This window comes from Plasmodium cynomolgi, chromosome 1 (assembly GCF_000321355.1).
Source record: "Plasmodium cynomolgi strain B DNA, chromosome 1, whole genome shotgun sequence".
Taxonomy (NCBI): Eukaryota; Apicomplexa; class Aconoidasida; order Haemosporida; family Plasmodiidae; genus Plasmodium; species Plasmodium cynomolgi.
Genome location: NC_020396.1, coordinates 420,249 through 437,257, shown reverse-complemented (window position 1 = coordinate 437,257; position 17,009 = coordinate 420,249). Strand labels below are relative to the sequence as shown.

Genomic DNA, 17,009 nt, shown 5'->3' with positions numbered 1-17,009 from the left:
GCAACTTTTTTTTTTTTTACAGTGTAGCTAGCCAAAAAAAAAAAAAAATGTACACACGGGTGAGCATAAGCGTAAACGTAAATATACACATTTCGCCTTCCATTTCGCCTTCCATTTCGCCTTCCATTTCGCCTTCCATTTCGCCTTCCATTTCGCCTTCCATTTCGCCCTCCATTTTGCCTTCATTTTTGCTGCACACTTTGCGTACCCCCATTTCAGTGACTCCCCTTTCGGCGGGGACGCTGTTTAACCATCAGTTGGACATCACCCCGTCCTTGGCCCTCCTGAAGAGCTTACGTTTTTCCCACTTCGTTATTCTCCCACCATGTTCCAAAAAGTGAGGCGGTGACTGGAAAAATCGCCGCGCTTCCGCTAGTGTTTCTACAGGGAGGCAACAAACTGTTTCAACTCGGTGGCCACACTTACAGGTTTATGTACCTGTTCGTGGGTTTATTCCCTTGAGGGGGAGAGCACCAATGGGTGGGTCATTATCACAATGTTATTATCAGGTTAACACCGCGTTACTGCACGAGGCCCCTCTTGCCATGCTGGGACAAACGGTCTGCATTTCGAGCGGACGAGGGACACTTGCGCGGATGAGTCGCCCCTTCTGCGCGTTCCCCTTCCTTTGGCATCCTCTCCACTCCAGTTGTATATTAGTCTGGGGGAAAAACCCTAAGGAAGGCCACCAAGGCATAAACCCGCTTGAATGAACAGATCGCCAAGGTGAAACTTCCCCCTCCAAATGCGATGGGAAAGACCATGCCAACCGAATGGAACAAAATTCTATGAACTGGACCATTTCTTTATTTCTCATCACCTCTATGCTTCTCTCCCTCTTGGATAATTTCTTTCCCGATTTTATTTCCCCTCAATAATTCTCCCTGCTCGGTTATTGCATGAGCAGAGGAAGGAAAAAAAAAAAAAGGAACGTTTTTTCCTGCACGCGCAAGCCCCGCTTTGGGCGCAAAAAATGGGCGTAATTTTGACGGCATATTTTGACGGCATATTTTGACGGCATATTTTGACAGCACATTTTGACGGCATATTTTGACGGCACATTTTGACGGCACATTTTGACCGTACATTTTTTTTGCAATTTTTTGGGGAAAATTTCACCATCCTTTTTGCCATCCTTTTCGTCGCCTTTCCGCCGTTCGCCGTTTCTCCCCGTTTTGCGCGACCTCTTCTGCGCTCCCCTTCTCTGCCAAGTTTCTTCTCCACCCCGAACGGAGAAGGTGAAGGACTGACTGCTCCCCTCTGCGTTTCATCCTTGCGTGAACGTGCCAGGCATACCCACCGAGCGGCGAAAGGAAAAGATCGCCTAGATTCTGGTAATTTAAGCCAAACGTTGATGTCAAAGGTTAACTGAGTGTTTATTTTGTTCCTCCGCTGAAGCAAAAAGAAAAAGAAGAAAAAAGAAGAGAAAAAGAAATACGTTACCTTTGTAAGAGTAGCTGAGAGGCTGCCCTGCTGGAGAACCCCCTCCAGTTTGAATAACTTCCCCCAAAGTTTAAAAGGAATCATTTGCGAAGCTTGGGAACCATGTCGAACATAAGGTATGAAATTATTGGTGAGGGAGCGCTTGCACGTCGGAGAGTCGCATGTGCAGGCGAGCGATGTGTAAGTAAGCGATGTGCAAGTAAGCGATGTGCAAGTAAGCGATGTGCAAACGATGTGTGACAGGGAAAGCGTTCCGCTTGTACACGCGGGGGAGCCCCTTCCCAGCCGTGACGATGAAACAGTTTAGCATATCGCTTCATTTCTTCCGTAATGTAACCCCGTTTTTCTGCGTCCCGCTGCAGATCCCTTAGCGACCTAAGGAAGGACGAAAAAAAAAACAAGGAACGGGTAGCGCACTATACAGGTGGTCAGAACAGCGGACTGGAAGTGGAGAACTCAGACGATGATATGGTCCCTAGTTTCTTCACGTCCAAATTACCAGAAAACTGCAGACGCATCACGCTATATAAAAATGGGTTTATTGTAGATGATGGAGAGTTCCGAGATTTAAATCTTGAGGAAAATAAAAAGTTCATGCAAAACATCGAGGCAGGTATTTTGCCCAAGGAATTGGCTGGAAAGGATAAAACAATGAATGTAGCGTTAAAGGATAAGAGTAACCAAGTTTACACAAAGGACAAAATGGAGAGCAGTAATACAACATACAAAGGACAGGGAGTGAAGTTAGGGTCAAGTAACACACCAAGTGTTAGCGAAGAAGAAATAAAAAAACTCGCAGAATCTACTCCTACTGATGTTAAAAATATCCATGTAGACGATTCTAAGCCTACTACCACATTGCATGTTAGATTATATAATGGAAAAAAAATTTCTCAGAAATTTAATTATGATCACACAGTGGAGGACTTGTTTCAGTTTGTGCATAGCTACACTCCTATCAATTTTTCTCTCTTTTTTGATTTCCCCCTTAAGCCAATTGAGCGCAGCGAACAGACGCTGCAGGATGCCAAACTGATAGATACGCTCATTACGCAGAAGCTCACACCGTGATGGGTCCCTCCGCGGTTGGGGTGTCTTTGTGGGGGTCCGTGTGGGGGTCCGTGTGGGGGTCCGTGTGGGTCTGTGCGGGTTTGTGTGGGTTTGTGTGGGTTTGTGTGGGTTTGTGTGGATTTGTGTGGATCCGTGTGTGCCTGTGTGGATCCGTGTGGGTCTGTGTGGGTCTCTATGGATTTGTGTGTGCCTGTATGTGCCTGTCTGGCCCGCCTTCGTGCTTGCGTGCTTGCGCGCACTGCCCGTTTTTGCGGCCCACCCTGTGAGCGAATCAAAACCATGAATGTACGTTAGCCCCCCCTCCGTCGAGGGATCCATACCAAGTGGGATACCGATTGATGAAGCAAACTGAAAGCCCTATGTTTTTGTGTCATTTGGTTGTATTTTCCTTCCCCTCTTTTTTTTACTCTTTTTTGCAACTCATATGTGAGCATGCCTTTTTAAAGAACTCATATCCCCTGTGCGTGTGCATTTCGATCGCCCCATCCCCCCCTGTATACGTACAGAGTGTGTGCTTTTTTTTTTTCTTTTCACACCCAAGGAACAGTTGTTGTGCCATTTCGAGCCACGTCTGGTATTTCCACCCAATTTAAGAGGATTTTTTTTTTTTTTCCACACCTGTGCCATATGTACTAACGCTGTATGAACGAGTTCGGGCGTGGCAGGATGTGATATCCCTTTTTTCACCCGTCACCACTACGACTGCTACTACTGTATTCCCATTTTTAACGTGCAAAGGGGGCACCTTTATAAATAGTGGTCAGTAGCGTCAGACCGACCCCTCAGCAGGATGATCAGGCCGTGCCCACGCGGGGAGAAGTGAAGTATCTCTTGGTGGGGTGGCACAAATTCATATGCGCACAAAAGGAGGGCGTTGGTCGTTAGTCGTTGGCCGTTGGCCGTTGGCCATCCGCGCACAAGGGGCGAAGAGGAACATAAAGAATTTTTTTTCTTGCCATATGGCAGTGCGCGTTTGGCGTTCAAATTAAGCGCACGTTTGGCAGGAGAGGAGCGCGGCCCCCCCACCCCTTCGCCACTTCGTCCCGTAAGAACATTGTTACTTTGGCACTTTGTTCCTTTCCCAATTCTGCCATTTGCAACCCAAACGTGGCTGGCTGGGCGCGCCTAACCCCTTGACCCCGACGCGTATCATCCACCCGTTCGGACGCCCACCATGGAGGGCACACTGCAGGTGAGCAGCCTCATAAAATTATGCGCTATGCGTGAGCGCCCAGCGACCAGATGACGGCTACGACACCTTCAGCCTACAATCGAGAAGAAAAAAAAATGCACATTGGTGTACATATAAAAGCATACAACCCACCTTGAACCACCCACCCTAACCCTAAACACTAAAACCCTAAACCCTAACCCTAAACACTAAAACCCTAAACCCTAACCCTAAACCCTAACCCTAAACCCTAACCCTAAACCCTAACCCTAAACCCTGAACCCTAAACCCTAACCCTAAACACTGAACCCTAGAACCCTAAACCCTAACCCTAAACCACCCACCTTGAACCCCCTCCCCCAGATTCGTGACTTCTTCTACGCGGGGTACGAGAACTACTGCCTGAGGAACTTCGAGACAGCTAGCAAAGAGGAGCGGAAGGAAGCGGAGGAGTATATATATCAAATATACATGCGGAGGAACGAGAAGGAGGCGCTGCTAGGTTTGAAAAAGTCCCCAAATGAAAACTTGCAGTGGTTGTACAGATACTACCAGCATTATTACTTGAAGGAGAAAAAGGCGAAGGGAGGTGTCGCCATGGAAGCAGAGGCACTACTGAGCGAAGTGGAAAAACTGAAAATAACCTCCCCCAATGGAAATATCCTAAAGAGTAGACTCCTATTCGATTGCAACAAGTTACAGGAGTGCTTCGAGTTGCTAGCAGATGGCCCAATAGAAGTGACATCGGCCAAAATCGTCCTTCTCCTCCTGATCAACCGACACGACTTGGTCAGTCAAATGATAGAAGAATACAAAAGGTTGAATGACGAAATACCTATCGTAAAAATTATGCTAGCCATATTTTACCTATATAACGAAATTCATAAAGAAGCCTTTTTAATCTTTGACGACTTGGAGTCTATGTGTGGATCCATCGTGAACGACGTCTCCACTGTCATCCTCAATGGGAAGGGTGTGTCGAATATTTTAAACTACGAGTTCAATGATGCGAAAGAGTTTTTGAAGAATGCATTAAGGGAAGATCCCACAAATGGGGATGTCCTTTACAATTTAATTACATGCTCTTTGTATTTGTATGAGCTCGACGAGGCAAGTGATTTCTTGGATAAGCTTTATGATTCCTTCCCCTCTCATGAGAGCTTAACCGTTTTGAAGAAAATCGACGATGCGGTTGATAACTTCGTTGCTCAGTTTTAGCTCCCCCTGTGATGCGGTGCCCTTCGTCCAGGAGGGGAAAAACTTCCTCCTCACGTCAGGGTCACGTGGCACACATTTTTCCGCCGCACCACTTGGACCTCATCGCGATTTAATTTTTTGGCCGCCAAAAAGTTGTCTATTGATTCGTCGCAGTTCTTCACGGGCACACGCTTGCCGCCTGTCAGTTGGCTTGCCTGAAAAAAAACGAAAAAGAACAAAAAAAATAAAATATAAATATAAAAAACAGATAAAAAAACAAATAAAAAAACAAAAAAATAACAAAATGACAAAGTGAAAAAGTAATAGCAACAATATAATAGCGGCCCCATCGGAGGGGTTCCCACACTTGAGGAAACGGTCGACGCAGTGCCAGTGCTTCCTCTTATCGCTCATCGCACGGCTCCACCCCTCTTCGCCGCCCTCCCCGCGCCGCCATACCCTGTACTGGTAATACAGAAAGGCGCCTATAACGGCCAAGTTCTGCGGAAGGTAATAGACACACGCCCCCTTGAAGCACTGCACCAGCAAAGAGTTTTTGTTAAAGCTGTAAAAGGGTGACTTAATCATGGTCAACCAAATGGGTTTTTCCTATCCAGGGGGGGGAAAAAAAAAAAAAAGCTTCAAATAGTGGTTGATTCAAACTAAATTATATATTTTTTTTTCTTTTGAAACCGAATTAGGGTTGCAGTTGGGCTGTAAAAAAAAAAATATAAAAGTGACCAACTCTTGTTCTACTTACAATGGAAAAAAAAATATACAATTTTCACCATGGAAGCATCCCAGAGTGAGCATCTAAGTTACGTGGAAGTAGAACTCCATCCACATTTACAAATGTGCAAGCGTTTCTACAGCGGCAGGGGGGTACCCAATTGGTTCATGCTTCTTCGGCTGACGTGTGCGTGAATCTGCTTCACCACAACGAGTTGCATGAAATAAACCCATCCAAACGTTAACCTCCCAGAGTTGTATCTCCCACTACCGTGTGAACAACTGAACGGGCTGTGGTAAAAAAAACCCTAGGCCTGTACTTGGGAGAATTTCCTCAGGCGTGCTGTTCGCATATTAGCTAGCACGAGGGACACAAAAAGGATGCACAAAAAAAGCGAAAAAATTGTGGGGAAATTATTGCCTGTTCATACAAAAATGGCTAAACGTGGAAAAAAAAAAAAAAAAGCTACATATATTACATTTCGTTTTCATAAAAAAACGGTTTAGCTAGCCAAAAGGGAGCGAAAAATAGGAACATATTATATTGCTTGTTCATACAAAAAAAAAAAAATTTGCACACATATAAAATAAGCGTGCTGATGGGTAACAATTTTGGTCTCCTTTCGACCCGTCACGTGACAACGCTTACATGTAGGATGAATTTCGCTGCAGAGAGGAGAAACCCCCTCCCCCCCTTTCATAACCACTCAACAAGTGCCACTGTTGCGTGGGAGGTAGTTCTCAATGAAGGACGCACTGAAAAAGTAGGGCCTCCACAGCCACAGCCCTATGCATCCATTTTGGAGAAAGAAACAGACCAGTCAAGTGCTATGGGTCATTCTCGTTGGCCAGGCAGTGCAGCTCACCTGAAGCAGCAATCGCATGACCCTTTCGCGTCACAATTTCGCACCAATGCTAAAGGTAGGTAACATAGGTGTATACATCATGCACTTGTGCGTAAAACGCACCGCCCAATGGCGCTTAACCTGCTATGAGCGATCCCCGGTTGTTCGACATGTGTGCAAGCCCAAAGCGAAGAAACGCCCCGCAAACGACTCCGCCAACCGTACAGTAAACGCTCACATTGTGTGCACGTACACAGTGGACAAGGCGAACGAGTTTTTCCCCTTCCACGTGGGTAGAGTAAAAGGGGGGAGTGCTATTTTTTTTAGGAATACAATTTTGGCTTTATTAATTCTGGTAGTGTACAAATGGCTAAGGGGGGGAGGGGCAGAGAAACAAGGGACACAGCATGTGGTGCGTAACACTCCCACGTTAGACGGCCACGTTGGACGCGCCACGTTGGACGCGCCACATTGGACGCTCTTCGTGATGCCCCTGTCCCAAAATGAACAGAAATAACGGGCACCCAAACGGCGACACACTGCCGGGCTTCTTAAAATAAGATGCACTAAAAAGAGAGGGTTAAGCATGATGAAACAAACGAAATGGGGTGGGCAGGTACCATAAAATGCACGGCTCATTGTGTGTGGGGGTGATAGTACAGTACCAGCATCTGTGGGAGCGAGGGCACCTCTAGCGCATGGCAAACTACACACGCGTTGATGTCGTACGTGTTACTCCCTAGGGCAGTCATACACATCTGCTTCACGAATGAGGGGAAAAATAAAAAAAAAAAGAGAGCAAAGGAGAGAGCAAAATGGAGAGCAGAAGAGAGAGCAGAAGAGAGAGAAAAAGGGGAGCAAACGAGCGAGATGGGAGTGCAGGGGAGGGGAAAACCTTTTTGAATGCCCCTTGGGAAGAGCCATCTAACTCTTCATTTTGGACGACTTCCCTCGGACAACCTTCGCATCGGGTGTCTGCGAAGCGGATTCACGTTTGAGGTTGTCTCTCTTAGAGTACGACCTTCCTACGCTTTCTCTCTTTGCACCAACGGACCTAGATTTGTTCGTCCTCTCGGAAGGAGACGCCCTGACCTTCACGTTTATGTTCCGCATAGAAGAAGGTGCCGTCGTTGTCTTCCGTTTCTTCTTCGATATAGGGGTGTCCACAATTTGGTAGAATTGCCTATGTGCCTTTTCACTCAGACTGATATTTTCTTTGCAAGACCTCCTTGGTTGTCTCCTGGTGGGACTTTCATTGCTTAAGTAGGGTTTACTCTTAACGCTTCTTCTCCTTTTCTGTGAATCTCTACTCACAGTGGTCTTCTCCACGGTGCCTAAAAGTTCACTGTCCATGTTTTCTAAATCCTTTGACTGCACATAGTACTTACTATTAACTGGTGTTTGTGGGTTGTAGAAAAGGTCTTTAAAGAAGCTTCCTTTCTTGTTTTGTTTATCATCTAGCTTCTCAGGTTTGTCCACAAGGACAAGGTCTGTACCCTGTTCATTGGTGGGATTTTTGACAAGCGTATCTTCCTCATGATGTGCCTTCTTCATTTGTACCCCATCGATTTCCATCTGTGGGAAGTTTTCCCTTCTGTGTTTTTTTATAAAAATATTTTCGTCCTCCTCGTAAATTTCATCGTGACCTCTCTTAATAGACATCCTCTCCGAGTCAACATGGGATGTAATAAAAGCACAGTGGGATGATCCCCCTGCGAAGGATACAATTTGAAGATGGCTAATTGATATTTCGCTATCTTTCCTACCTTTGCTAAAATTTTTGGTAACAAAATTGCGGAAGGCAATTTCGGATGGCTCATTTTTCTCGATGACGGAGATACACGTGTCTTCTTCAAAATCGTTTCCTCCCGTACCCCACCCGAAGAGCTTGCCACTCTCCGTCAATACTAGGCAATGATCCGTTCCACAAGAAATGGTTTTAATAACATGCTTCTTTTTTTTGAAGTAGGTTAACTCCTGAGGAGAGTATGCATCCTCCTCAGATTCCATTCCCAATATCTCTCGATTCCCCCAAATGTATAAGTCATTATTTTTAAGTAGACAGACGGTAAAGCTTTGTCCACCACAAAGTTGTGCAATTTCTTTGGATGATAACTCTTCAATTTTGGAAAATTTTTTTATGATATTATCTCTCATCGACACACCACATGATCCGTATGCATTTCTCCCGATTGCATACACATCTAGAGATGCTTCTAACTGCACAAACGTGTTGTTACCACCACAATAGATGTCCCTAAACTTGGAGGCGAATCCAAGATCTTTGAAGTGGTACCGATTGGGGAAGACGTACCTGTTTCTCACTTCTTGTGCAAGTTCTATATCGTAGAAGGTGTTGCATACTTGGCATGAGTCACTGTTTCCCATGGTATAAATATACTCTCCACTTTGCTCCAGGCACACCAGGTGATCTTCCCCCGATATGATGTTACTTATTATGACCTCTCCCTGCTTGGGTTTCTCCGCCTCGTGAGAGTAACCATCCGAGGCCATCCCATCTGCGGCCATCCCATCTACGCCTTTCCCATCTGCGGCCATCCCATCTGCGGCCTTCCCATCTACGCCTTTCCCACCTGCGCTGTCCCCACCCTGCGCGTAGGAAAACTTTACCTCCACGAACTCCTCCGACTTGGGTATTATTTCCCCCCTCTTCTGGAAGGACGGAAGACCCAAAACCCCACAGGAGTCCCTAAACCCCCCCGTAATGTAGACCTTTCCATTTTCTAGCAGAACCGCTGTGTGGTTATCCCCGCAGCTGATTTTTTTAATCTTTGACTTGCAAGTGAAGTTCAGTAAGGTTGGGGAGTGCTCGGGGTCCTTCGTACTGTTGGCATGGGTCTTTCGTCCGAGAACACCCATGTCGTTGCACCCGAAGGAGAACAGCCGGTCATCCTTCGTCTTTATGATTGTGTGCATGGATCCACAAACGACTTGGTCGATGTCATTCGGGAGGTTGCGTACAGCCGTCGGGTTCACTTGCACGTAGTCCGAGCAGTACTCGGGCGGCAGCTGGCCGCACTCGCCGGACCCGAAGATGAACAGCGTGTTCTTCACCTTCATTCGTGCGGGGGGGCAGTGCACCAGGGGGGGGTGGTCCACGTGGCGGTGCTCGCTGCGATTGCGATTGCGATTGCACTTGCAATGGTTGTGGTGGGGGAGGTGGTCCAGGCAGTCCAGGCGGTCCAGGCGGCCGTGCTACCAAACGTCGTGGCTGTCGCGCTGCTCGACACCGCTTATCACCGCCGCCAACCCTCCTATAGACGTGGTCGCGGGGGCTGCGTCAACGTGAGCAAAGGCGTCACGTTGGTCGCACAGCCGTGTACATATGCATACGCACAGGAATACACGCCCATACGCAGGAGGTAATTAATACATTTATTAACAGTTGATGCGATCTAGCTAACTTCTCCCGCCGTTTCGCTCTTCATTTTTTTTTTTTTTGATCGAAACTGTGACCGCGTAGGGAAGAAGAAAAAAAAAAAAAAAAAAAAAAAAAAAAGGGGCCACGAACGAATTCCTGCACTGTACTGTATTGTACATAAAAAAAAAAAAAAAAAAAAATACTTGTCATGTACGAAGTTGACGAGTCCAAAGGATGCACAAAATGTGGAGTTTGTGTTCACTCAACTTGACTGGTTTTATCCATTTCGTGCTAATGCGTTCTGTCGTACGCTGTTTTTTGTATCCATGTACGTGTGTAGTTTTCGCGCGTATGCCCATATATGCCGCGCGAGTGCGTCACGGGAGGGGCGCGGACGGATATTCACAGGTGCGCATCGCCACGCATTCCAGTTCGGCCGCCTGTCAGTTTGGCTGGAGGTGAAAAAGTTCATTCGCGTGCAGCCACACGTGTACAGCTACACGCGTACAGCTACACTCGCACGTCAGCCAATACGTACGTGGTGTTCGACGCTGCTTCACTTATGCATGCGTGTGCTGCACGAAGGAGAGGACTTCACAGCCGCAGCTTGGGGAAATGGGAAAAATAAAGATGGCGTAGTGGGATGCGGCGTAGCATAGCGTAACGTGGGATGGCGTGAGGTGGCCTCAGATGACGTGGGACGCGTTGGGAAGGTAACGAGAGTGACGAAGCGGTGGAGGTGTCCTCTGCAAACGTGTCGCCCGCGGCGCAACGGCCAGGACCTCCAACGGGGAGTGATGACTGGGGGTAATAATAACGCCCCTCCAGCTTTTGCCAATTTTGGTTGCCTCAGCCCACACGTACATATGCGCACGTTTGTAGTGTGTAAAAAATTATCCTCATGATTGGCTAGCGGGGTCTCTGCATGGTTAATCGTGCTGTCGGATGACGACAACGCGGGGGAGAAGCAGAGGGGGGGAAGCAGAGGGGGGGAAGCAGTGAAGGGGCATATGAAAAGGCAAATGCAAAGGCGAATGCAAAGGCGCAGTTTCCCTGAATTGTGAGCGGCTCCCCCCCCGGGAAGTAGCGAAATGGGCACCACTCTGTGAGCAAAATGATAATCCTGGCTGTGCGCACAGACGGGGGAGAGTATAGAAATGAGCCCCCGCCCTGTTTGATTGACCCCGCTGTGCGAAATAGCCAGCCAGCCGATGCATATCACATCGACCAGCGTGGGATGACTAGTTAAGCCGTAAAGGAATGCACACGTGTTAGCCCCATTTAGCTGCCCGCATGGAAAACGCAAGGGCTCGTTTAGATGACTAGGGGAGATTCCCCAAAGAAGGGAAGGCCGTTTTTTGTCTTCCATTCGAAGGGAATTCCCCTTTGTGTCCTATGCCCCATTTGTAAGCATGTACCAGAAAAAATAACAAAAAATAAAGTAAAAAAAAAGCAAAATAACAAAAAAATAAAATAAAATAATTGCACCGCGCGAAACTTAAATTAAGATGAATGAAGGGTGGACATCTGATTGCTCAGCTGAGTGAACCATCATGACGACGTGTCTTTCTATGGGAACATTCCGCATTCGTAACACCTGCTATTCGAAGGAGAAACAACTGAGGTAGCGTTACTCATGCGTCAGATCGGGTGGGCTTTCTTTGGGTACTCATGATAAGGGTGAGACAGAACTGCGTGTCGACGCTCCCAATCGTTAAAAGGGATGCCAAATGTAGGCCAACTGTGCCATTCGCAAGAGTGAAAATCACGTTGAAACGGATCCGTCCTGCTCACACCCGTCCTGTCGCATCCACCCTGCCGCATCCGCCCATGTGTTCCTCTACTGGGTTGCTTCATTTTTTTTTTTTTTTTAAATGAGCACTGGTTTGTCTCCTCATGGGATGTTCCTCTTCGTCATATGACAATCACGTTAGCTGCACCACTTTGTAGAGGAGGAGGATGCCTCGCCAATCTTTATCCATTTTTTTTGTTTCGAACTGCTGTCCACTTGGTTAGCTACATTTACATATACGTGGCGACACTGGAGGGGGGGGCTTGCGAATGGTTACCCGTGTGCCTAAAATGGAGGCAGAATGAAAGAGGAAAAAAAAAAAAAAGGAAGCAACATTGAGTGAGACTAGCATGGTCCTCACGACAGTCTCCATGTCACTATTTCCTTTTGCCTTCTTCAGTATGGGTGATGGGAAATACAAAGTGCGCAGGGGCGTAACAAACAGTTAGGTGGGTAGGGGTTCTCTTTCTTCTTTCTCTTTATTTGTTCCACCCCACTCGGTGATAAAACTCACCGCGGATAACTAATTTGGAATAGGAAAAAAAAAAAAAAAAGCAGAGGTGCTTGTGTAGGCACATGTGATGACCATCGTTGCGGCGGTTATTACTACCACGAGCGATCGCTAAAGTGTCAGCGGTCCCGTTTTGTTTTTACGTCATTTCCATTTCGCCAAAGCCACGTGTGGAGGGGAGGTATATGCTGATCGATCATACTATCTTATGCTCACATTGGAGGGACCCAGAAAGAATGGAACTTTTTTTTTTCTTTTTTTTTTTCTCCTTTTTTCTCTTTTTTTCCCTTCTGCTTATTAGAAGATCGATTATTCGAAACTGCTTTGGGGGAAGGAGAAGGGAGTCAAATTGACATGGGGGCATACAGCGTAGCGGCTTCACATAACAGCTCCATTGTTTGTGTGGATCCTTGGGAGGTTGCATCCCTACGTGGATATACCTACCCCCCCCAAATGTTATGCTAATGCTAACCGCTTGACGCGTGATCCTGATGAGTGGGTTCCCCACTCGGTAGGTCCTTTTGCACGTCCGCATGCCCCCCCCCCTTTTTTTTTTGTTATCCGCGTTAGTAAGGACGCCGCCACACTCAGTGTAGCTCCTCCCGTTAGCTAAACGTTTGGTTTTAGTTAACCAAGGGGGACTTTTTTTTTTCTTTGTTTTACTTTGCTTTTCTGTCAGTTGATCAAGTCGCACGAGAGTGCTCCCCTCGTTTGTACGCCGAATAAGGAAAACACACTATCAGGGTACAGTATAAATTGGCAGACGCACCACTACGTGAAAGCGCAGCCAAGACAGGGAAGGAGGCTATCCTTCCCCCTACATACACAACCTATTTGTATCCCTTCGATCCACCGTCTAAGTTACCACCCGGAGAATGAGCAGCAGCGAGACAAGCCCCTTTCTGGAAAACGACAAGGGGAACAACAACCAAAGTACAGATGGGAAAGAGAAGCTCGTGGAGAATGTCGGGAGTAGCGACGTGGACTCGGGGGTTAAGTTCGCGTCGAGGAGCGATTTTACCAACGAGACGGGTAGCATCGTGAAGGAGAACGTGGCGCCCAGCGGGGGTAGAAGCGAGGGTAGAAGCGAGGGTAGAAGCGAGCGTGGTGGAGAGCGTGGAGGAGGGCGTAGAGGAGAGCGTGGCAAAACGAGTGCAAAGGGAAAACGGCGTGAGGAATATAAGAGAAGGCCAAAAGAGGACGCCTCTGAGGAGTCCTGTGGGAGCTCCATGAGTCTGCTCTCCCTTAGCGACGTCGGAAAGGCGGGCGATATGAAGCGGAAGAGCGAAAAAAAAACTGATAAAAAAGGTAGCAGCCACAAAATGAAGAGGCACAGGGACAGGGGGGAGAAGCGAAGGCGCAGTAGCAGCGGTAGAAGCGACAGTCACGGTAGAAGCGACAGTCACGGTGGAAGCGATAGTCACAGTGGAAGCGATAGTCACAGTGGACGCGGCAGCAGTGGAGAAAGCCTCTATAGCCGCCATAGCCGAGAGGGAAAAGAACGCAAAAGGAAGAAGGAGGACAAGAAGGAGGTCAAGAAGAAGGGGAAGCACAAGTTGGGGGGTGGAGCAGTGGGGAGAGGAGGAGGATACAGCAAGCTGAGCAGCTTCAGCCTCTCCAGCAGCGACACCGATGATGACATGGACTTGGAGAGCATAAGCGACCTTAATTACAAGCCGCACAATGAGAAGCGGCGAAATGATGAGCGGAAAAAGAAAATCCCAAAAAAGGGGACCACCGATTATCTGTCTAGTAAGAACCACCATCATAGGTACGATGAAGAGAAGGGAGGAAAAAAAAAAAGGGAGGATGAGAGAAAGGGTCCATCCAATTTTGTGACGAAGAAAAAAAACGGATCAACGAAGGGAGCAAGCAGAGAGACCTCCTACTCAGTCAGTCTAACCTCGGAAGAAGAAGCGAAAAAGAAAAAAAAAAAAAAGTTGGCAGCTGATCACCGAAACGGAAGAAGGGCCAAACGAGGAAGCAGCGAGGAACAGACGTATAAACATAACTCAAGGGTGGAACTCGGGGGAGATAAGATCAGCCACGCAAAGTACCGTTATTGGAGAGGCAACTCGGGGGAGTCTCAATCGGAGGAGCGTCATGACTGTCACCATGATGATGGGAGGAGCCCACCTGGCAAAAAGCACTCTCAGAAAGGAACCACGAAGGGGTATGCAAACACGCTGGAGGGGGACCAAAAACGGGGAAACGAAAGAAGACAGGGGGAGAAAAAAAAAAAGAAAATAAAAAAAGAAAATAAGGCATGTAAGGCGAACCGAAATGGACGAGGAAGTGATGCAGATGAGTATGAGTCCACTACGGACTCGTCCTCCTACGACGACGAGGTGAAGTCTCGATCGAGTCATGTCCCCACGCGTAAAAAAAGAAAGGACTACTTGAGTGATGCTCAGTCCGCAGATTTATCCGTTTCAGTTAGCAGTGACGAGCGATCTCGAGCTAAAGGAAGGATGCCACATGATGGCACCGTAATGGTACGAAGCAAACGAGAGCGGATTGGAGGTAGGAAAGGAGCGGATGGTGTTCATCACAACCGTGATGAGGATGATGCCATGCATTTGCACCACAGATTGAAGAGAGGAGACCCCTTCAAGGAGGGAAGACCGAGATTGTCGGAGGAGGAAGGGGGAGAAGTGCCCCGGTTTAGGGACCGAGAATGGCAACCTTACGGAGGAACACACTATCATCTGGAATTTGAGAAAAAAAAAAAATATGCAGAAAGGGAGGATCGAATAGAGCGATTGGCATACGGCCATACGGAGCACGGCCATACGGAGCACGGCCATACGGAGCACGGCCATATGGAGCACAGCCAAATGGAGCACCCCCCGATGGCGCACCCCTATCGGCACCGCAACTACGAGCAGATGGAATATAAAAAAGATGTGGCCGTTTTGATTAAGAACAGAAGACATGAGTATTACCCAGAGCATGGTAGCGAGAACTTCGATGATGTGAGGAGCCCCAATGGGCTGATCGATCGGGAGAAAACGTGTCCATTTCTTCTGCGGTTGTTCTATAAGCTAGACGGTGAATACAATGACGTGGAGGATGTGAAACTATGCAAAAAAAGCGGAGTACAGAGCAACGAGCTGCAGATTTATGGATGGCTGGACATCACCATGCGTGAGATCGTAACGCTAGTTAAGGATTTTTATCAGGAGAGCCGGAAGAGGGATGCCCATTGGGTGTTTAAGGTCTACTCCAACGAGAAAAAAAAGCTGACTTTTTTGTCTCGCGTCCACAGCACCAAGTACAACTACCGGGAGGACAACAAGACGTTGCTATCGTTGGACTACGATATCGGAGACATTCTTCTCCTCTCCATCATGTTCGAGGGGCAGGCCGCGTAGATGCGGTGAGCGAAGCGGTGAGAGAAGCGGTTAGAGAAGCGGTGTGGTACGCGGGGTGGCGGAGGTATGCGTCCCTCCCTTTAGCGCCCCTACCGCGTAACACACCGCATGGCGCACCTTTTTCTTTAAGTCAACTTTGTTTTTATGAATTCGAAACTGCCTCTCCTGCGGAGAACGACAAGGGGAAAAGAAACGAAACGAACATAAATTAAAAGAAAGGAAAATAAATTAAAAGAAATGCGCAAGCCTCCGAAGAGTGTAGAACAACCTCCGTGTTGTTATCTCACCGGGGGGCGCGTGGGCAACCAAAAAAAAAGGAAAAAAAAAAAAAAAAAAAAAAAAATATATATATATGTATGTATGTATGTATATGCATCAGATCGACTAACTACAGCCGCGTGGGCAACCGCAATGCAGGGGGCCGAACTGCGCCAAGGGGGCGCACACTTGGGTCGAAGAGTTGCACACCTTTTTCGGACGCCCACTCTGCTAGATCAATCAAAAATGATGTTCGGGTACTTGGCGTACTGCTGGGCCCAGGGGTCCACCAGCGCCTCCTTCAGGATAGACAGCCCGCTGTTTTGCTGCCTCGAATAGTGGTGATAATTTTTCTTCTTCTTCATAGACCGCTTGTTCACGTATCCGTAGTCGCAGTAAGGCATCATGTGGTTATAGCTCATGGGCTGCTGATACATGGGGGTGTTGAAGGGGTACTGCGGGATTATCGCCCCCGGGTAGAAGTACGGGTTGTGCATGGTCACCGCGGGGGGGGTGGCAACGTTGGGCGAAGCGGCGCTAACCGATCCCACGTTCGCCGCTCCCACATTCGCCGCTGCACCGGCCAGGGACATATCGTAGTCATTCTCCTCTGCGTACGTGGTCAGGTTTCTCTTCTTTTCGTTGCTGCTCGGGTTCATCGTGCGACTGGCTCGGTTGGCAGGTCCCCAAAGATTCACCTTGTCTTAGCTGTGCAGGAGCGAGGTGCCCAAGTGGTCCCCTATACATACGCTTGCGTACTAATCTACGTGTTAGTTGCGGCTTTACAGCGCTGCTAATGTGTAACGGAGAGGACAGCTCCTCCCTTTTCCGGACTCTTTTTAATGGGGGAGGGGGGGTGAACTGAGAATGATGAGCAGCATCCCTTGCCGGACAGACTCTTTTCCTTCGCTAACTTTTCCCCTACGCTTGCTGGAAGTTCCTCAAAGGAGAAAGGAGTGCTTTAAAAAAACGAAGTGCAAAACATCACGTGAGGGAAACTCTCTCACTTATGTCGTGTCATCCAAGTCGATATATTTTTTTTCCCCTTCCAACAGTCACTACGTATACATAAGCGCGGCAACAAAAGAAGGGGCTCTCATGCCAGCAGTTAATTTTCTTCGCACTCCTACCTGTTGCGCTAATTTCGACAAGCGATTTCGCAACCAATTTGTGTTTAATGGGAAAACGTTTCGCGCTTTCTATGTTATGTGTTTGAGTCACCGTGTCGGCAAAGAA

The 17,009-nt window shown here is 47.8% G+C and overlaps 5 protein-coding genes across 5 annotated transcripts; 3 read left to right on the top strand and 2 right to left on the bottom strand.

Moving 5' to 3' along the window:
* Window positions 1–1,545: 1,545 nt before the first annotated feature.
* PCYB_011890 (NSFL1 cofactor p47) lies at window positions 1,546–2,514 on the top strand (the record flags this gene model as incomplete). The annotated part of the gene is made up of 3 exons (XM_004220695.1): window positions 1,546–1,559; window positions 1,806–2,274; window positions 2,437–2,514. 3 exons carry the CDS (start codon window positions 1,546–1,548, stop codon window positions 2,512–2,514), a joined length of 561 nt encoding a protein of 186 aa, XP_004220743.1.
* Window positions 2,515–3,688: 1,174 nt separating this feature from the next.
* Window positions 3,689–4,903, top strand: PCYB_011880 (coatomer epsilon subunit; the record flags this gene model as incomplete). Its single annotated transcript, XM_004220694.1, has 2 exons — window positions 3,689–3,706; window positions 4,049–4,903. 2 exons carry the CDS (start codon window positions 3,689–3,691, stop codon window positions 4,901–4,903), a joined length of 873 nt encoding a protein of 290 aa, XP_004220742.1.
* A 2,477-nt stretch (window positions 4,904–7,380) lies between these two features.
* Window positions 7,381–9,905, bottom strand: PCYB_011870 (regulator of chromosome condensation; the record flags this gene model as incomplete). The annotated part of the gene is made up of 2 exons (XM_004220693.1): window positions 7,381–9,531; window positions 9,882–9,905. 2 exons carry the CDS (start codon window positions 9,903–9,905, stop codon window positions 7,381–7,383), a joined length of 2,175 nt encoding a protein of 724 aa, XP_004220741.1.
* A 4,975-nt stretch (window positions 9,906–14,880) lies between these two features.
* On the top strand, window positions 14,881–15,513 carry PCYB_011860 (sin3 associated polypeptide p18-like protein; the record flags this gene model as incomplete). Its single annotated transcript, XM_004220692.1, has 1 exon — window positions 14,881–15,513. A coding segment is annotated over exon 1 (549 nt), but the record flags the coding sequence as incomplete, so codon positions are not given.
* Window positions 15,514–16,009: 496 nt separating this feature from the next.
* Window positions 16,010–16,432, bottom strand: PCYB_011850 (hypothetical protein; the record flags this gene model as incomplete). Its single annotated transcript, XM_004220691.1, has 1 exon — window positions 16,010–16,432. The coding sequence occupies one exon, from the start codon at window positions 16,430–16,432 to the stop codon at window positions 16,010–16,012; it is 423 nt and encodes a 140-aa protein (XP_004220739.1).
* Between the last annotated feature and the right edge of the window lie 577 nt (window positions 16,433–17,009).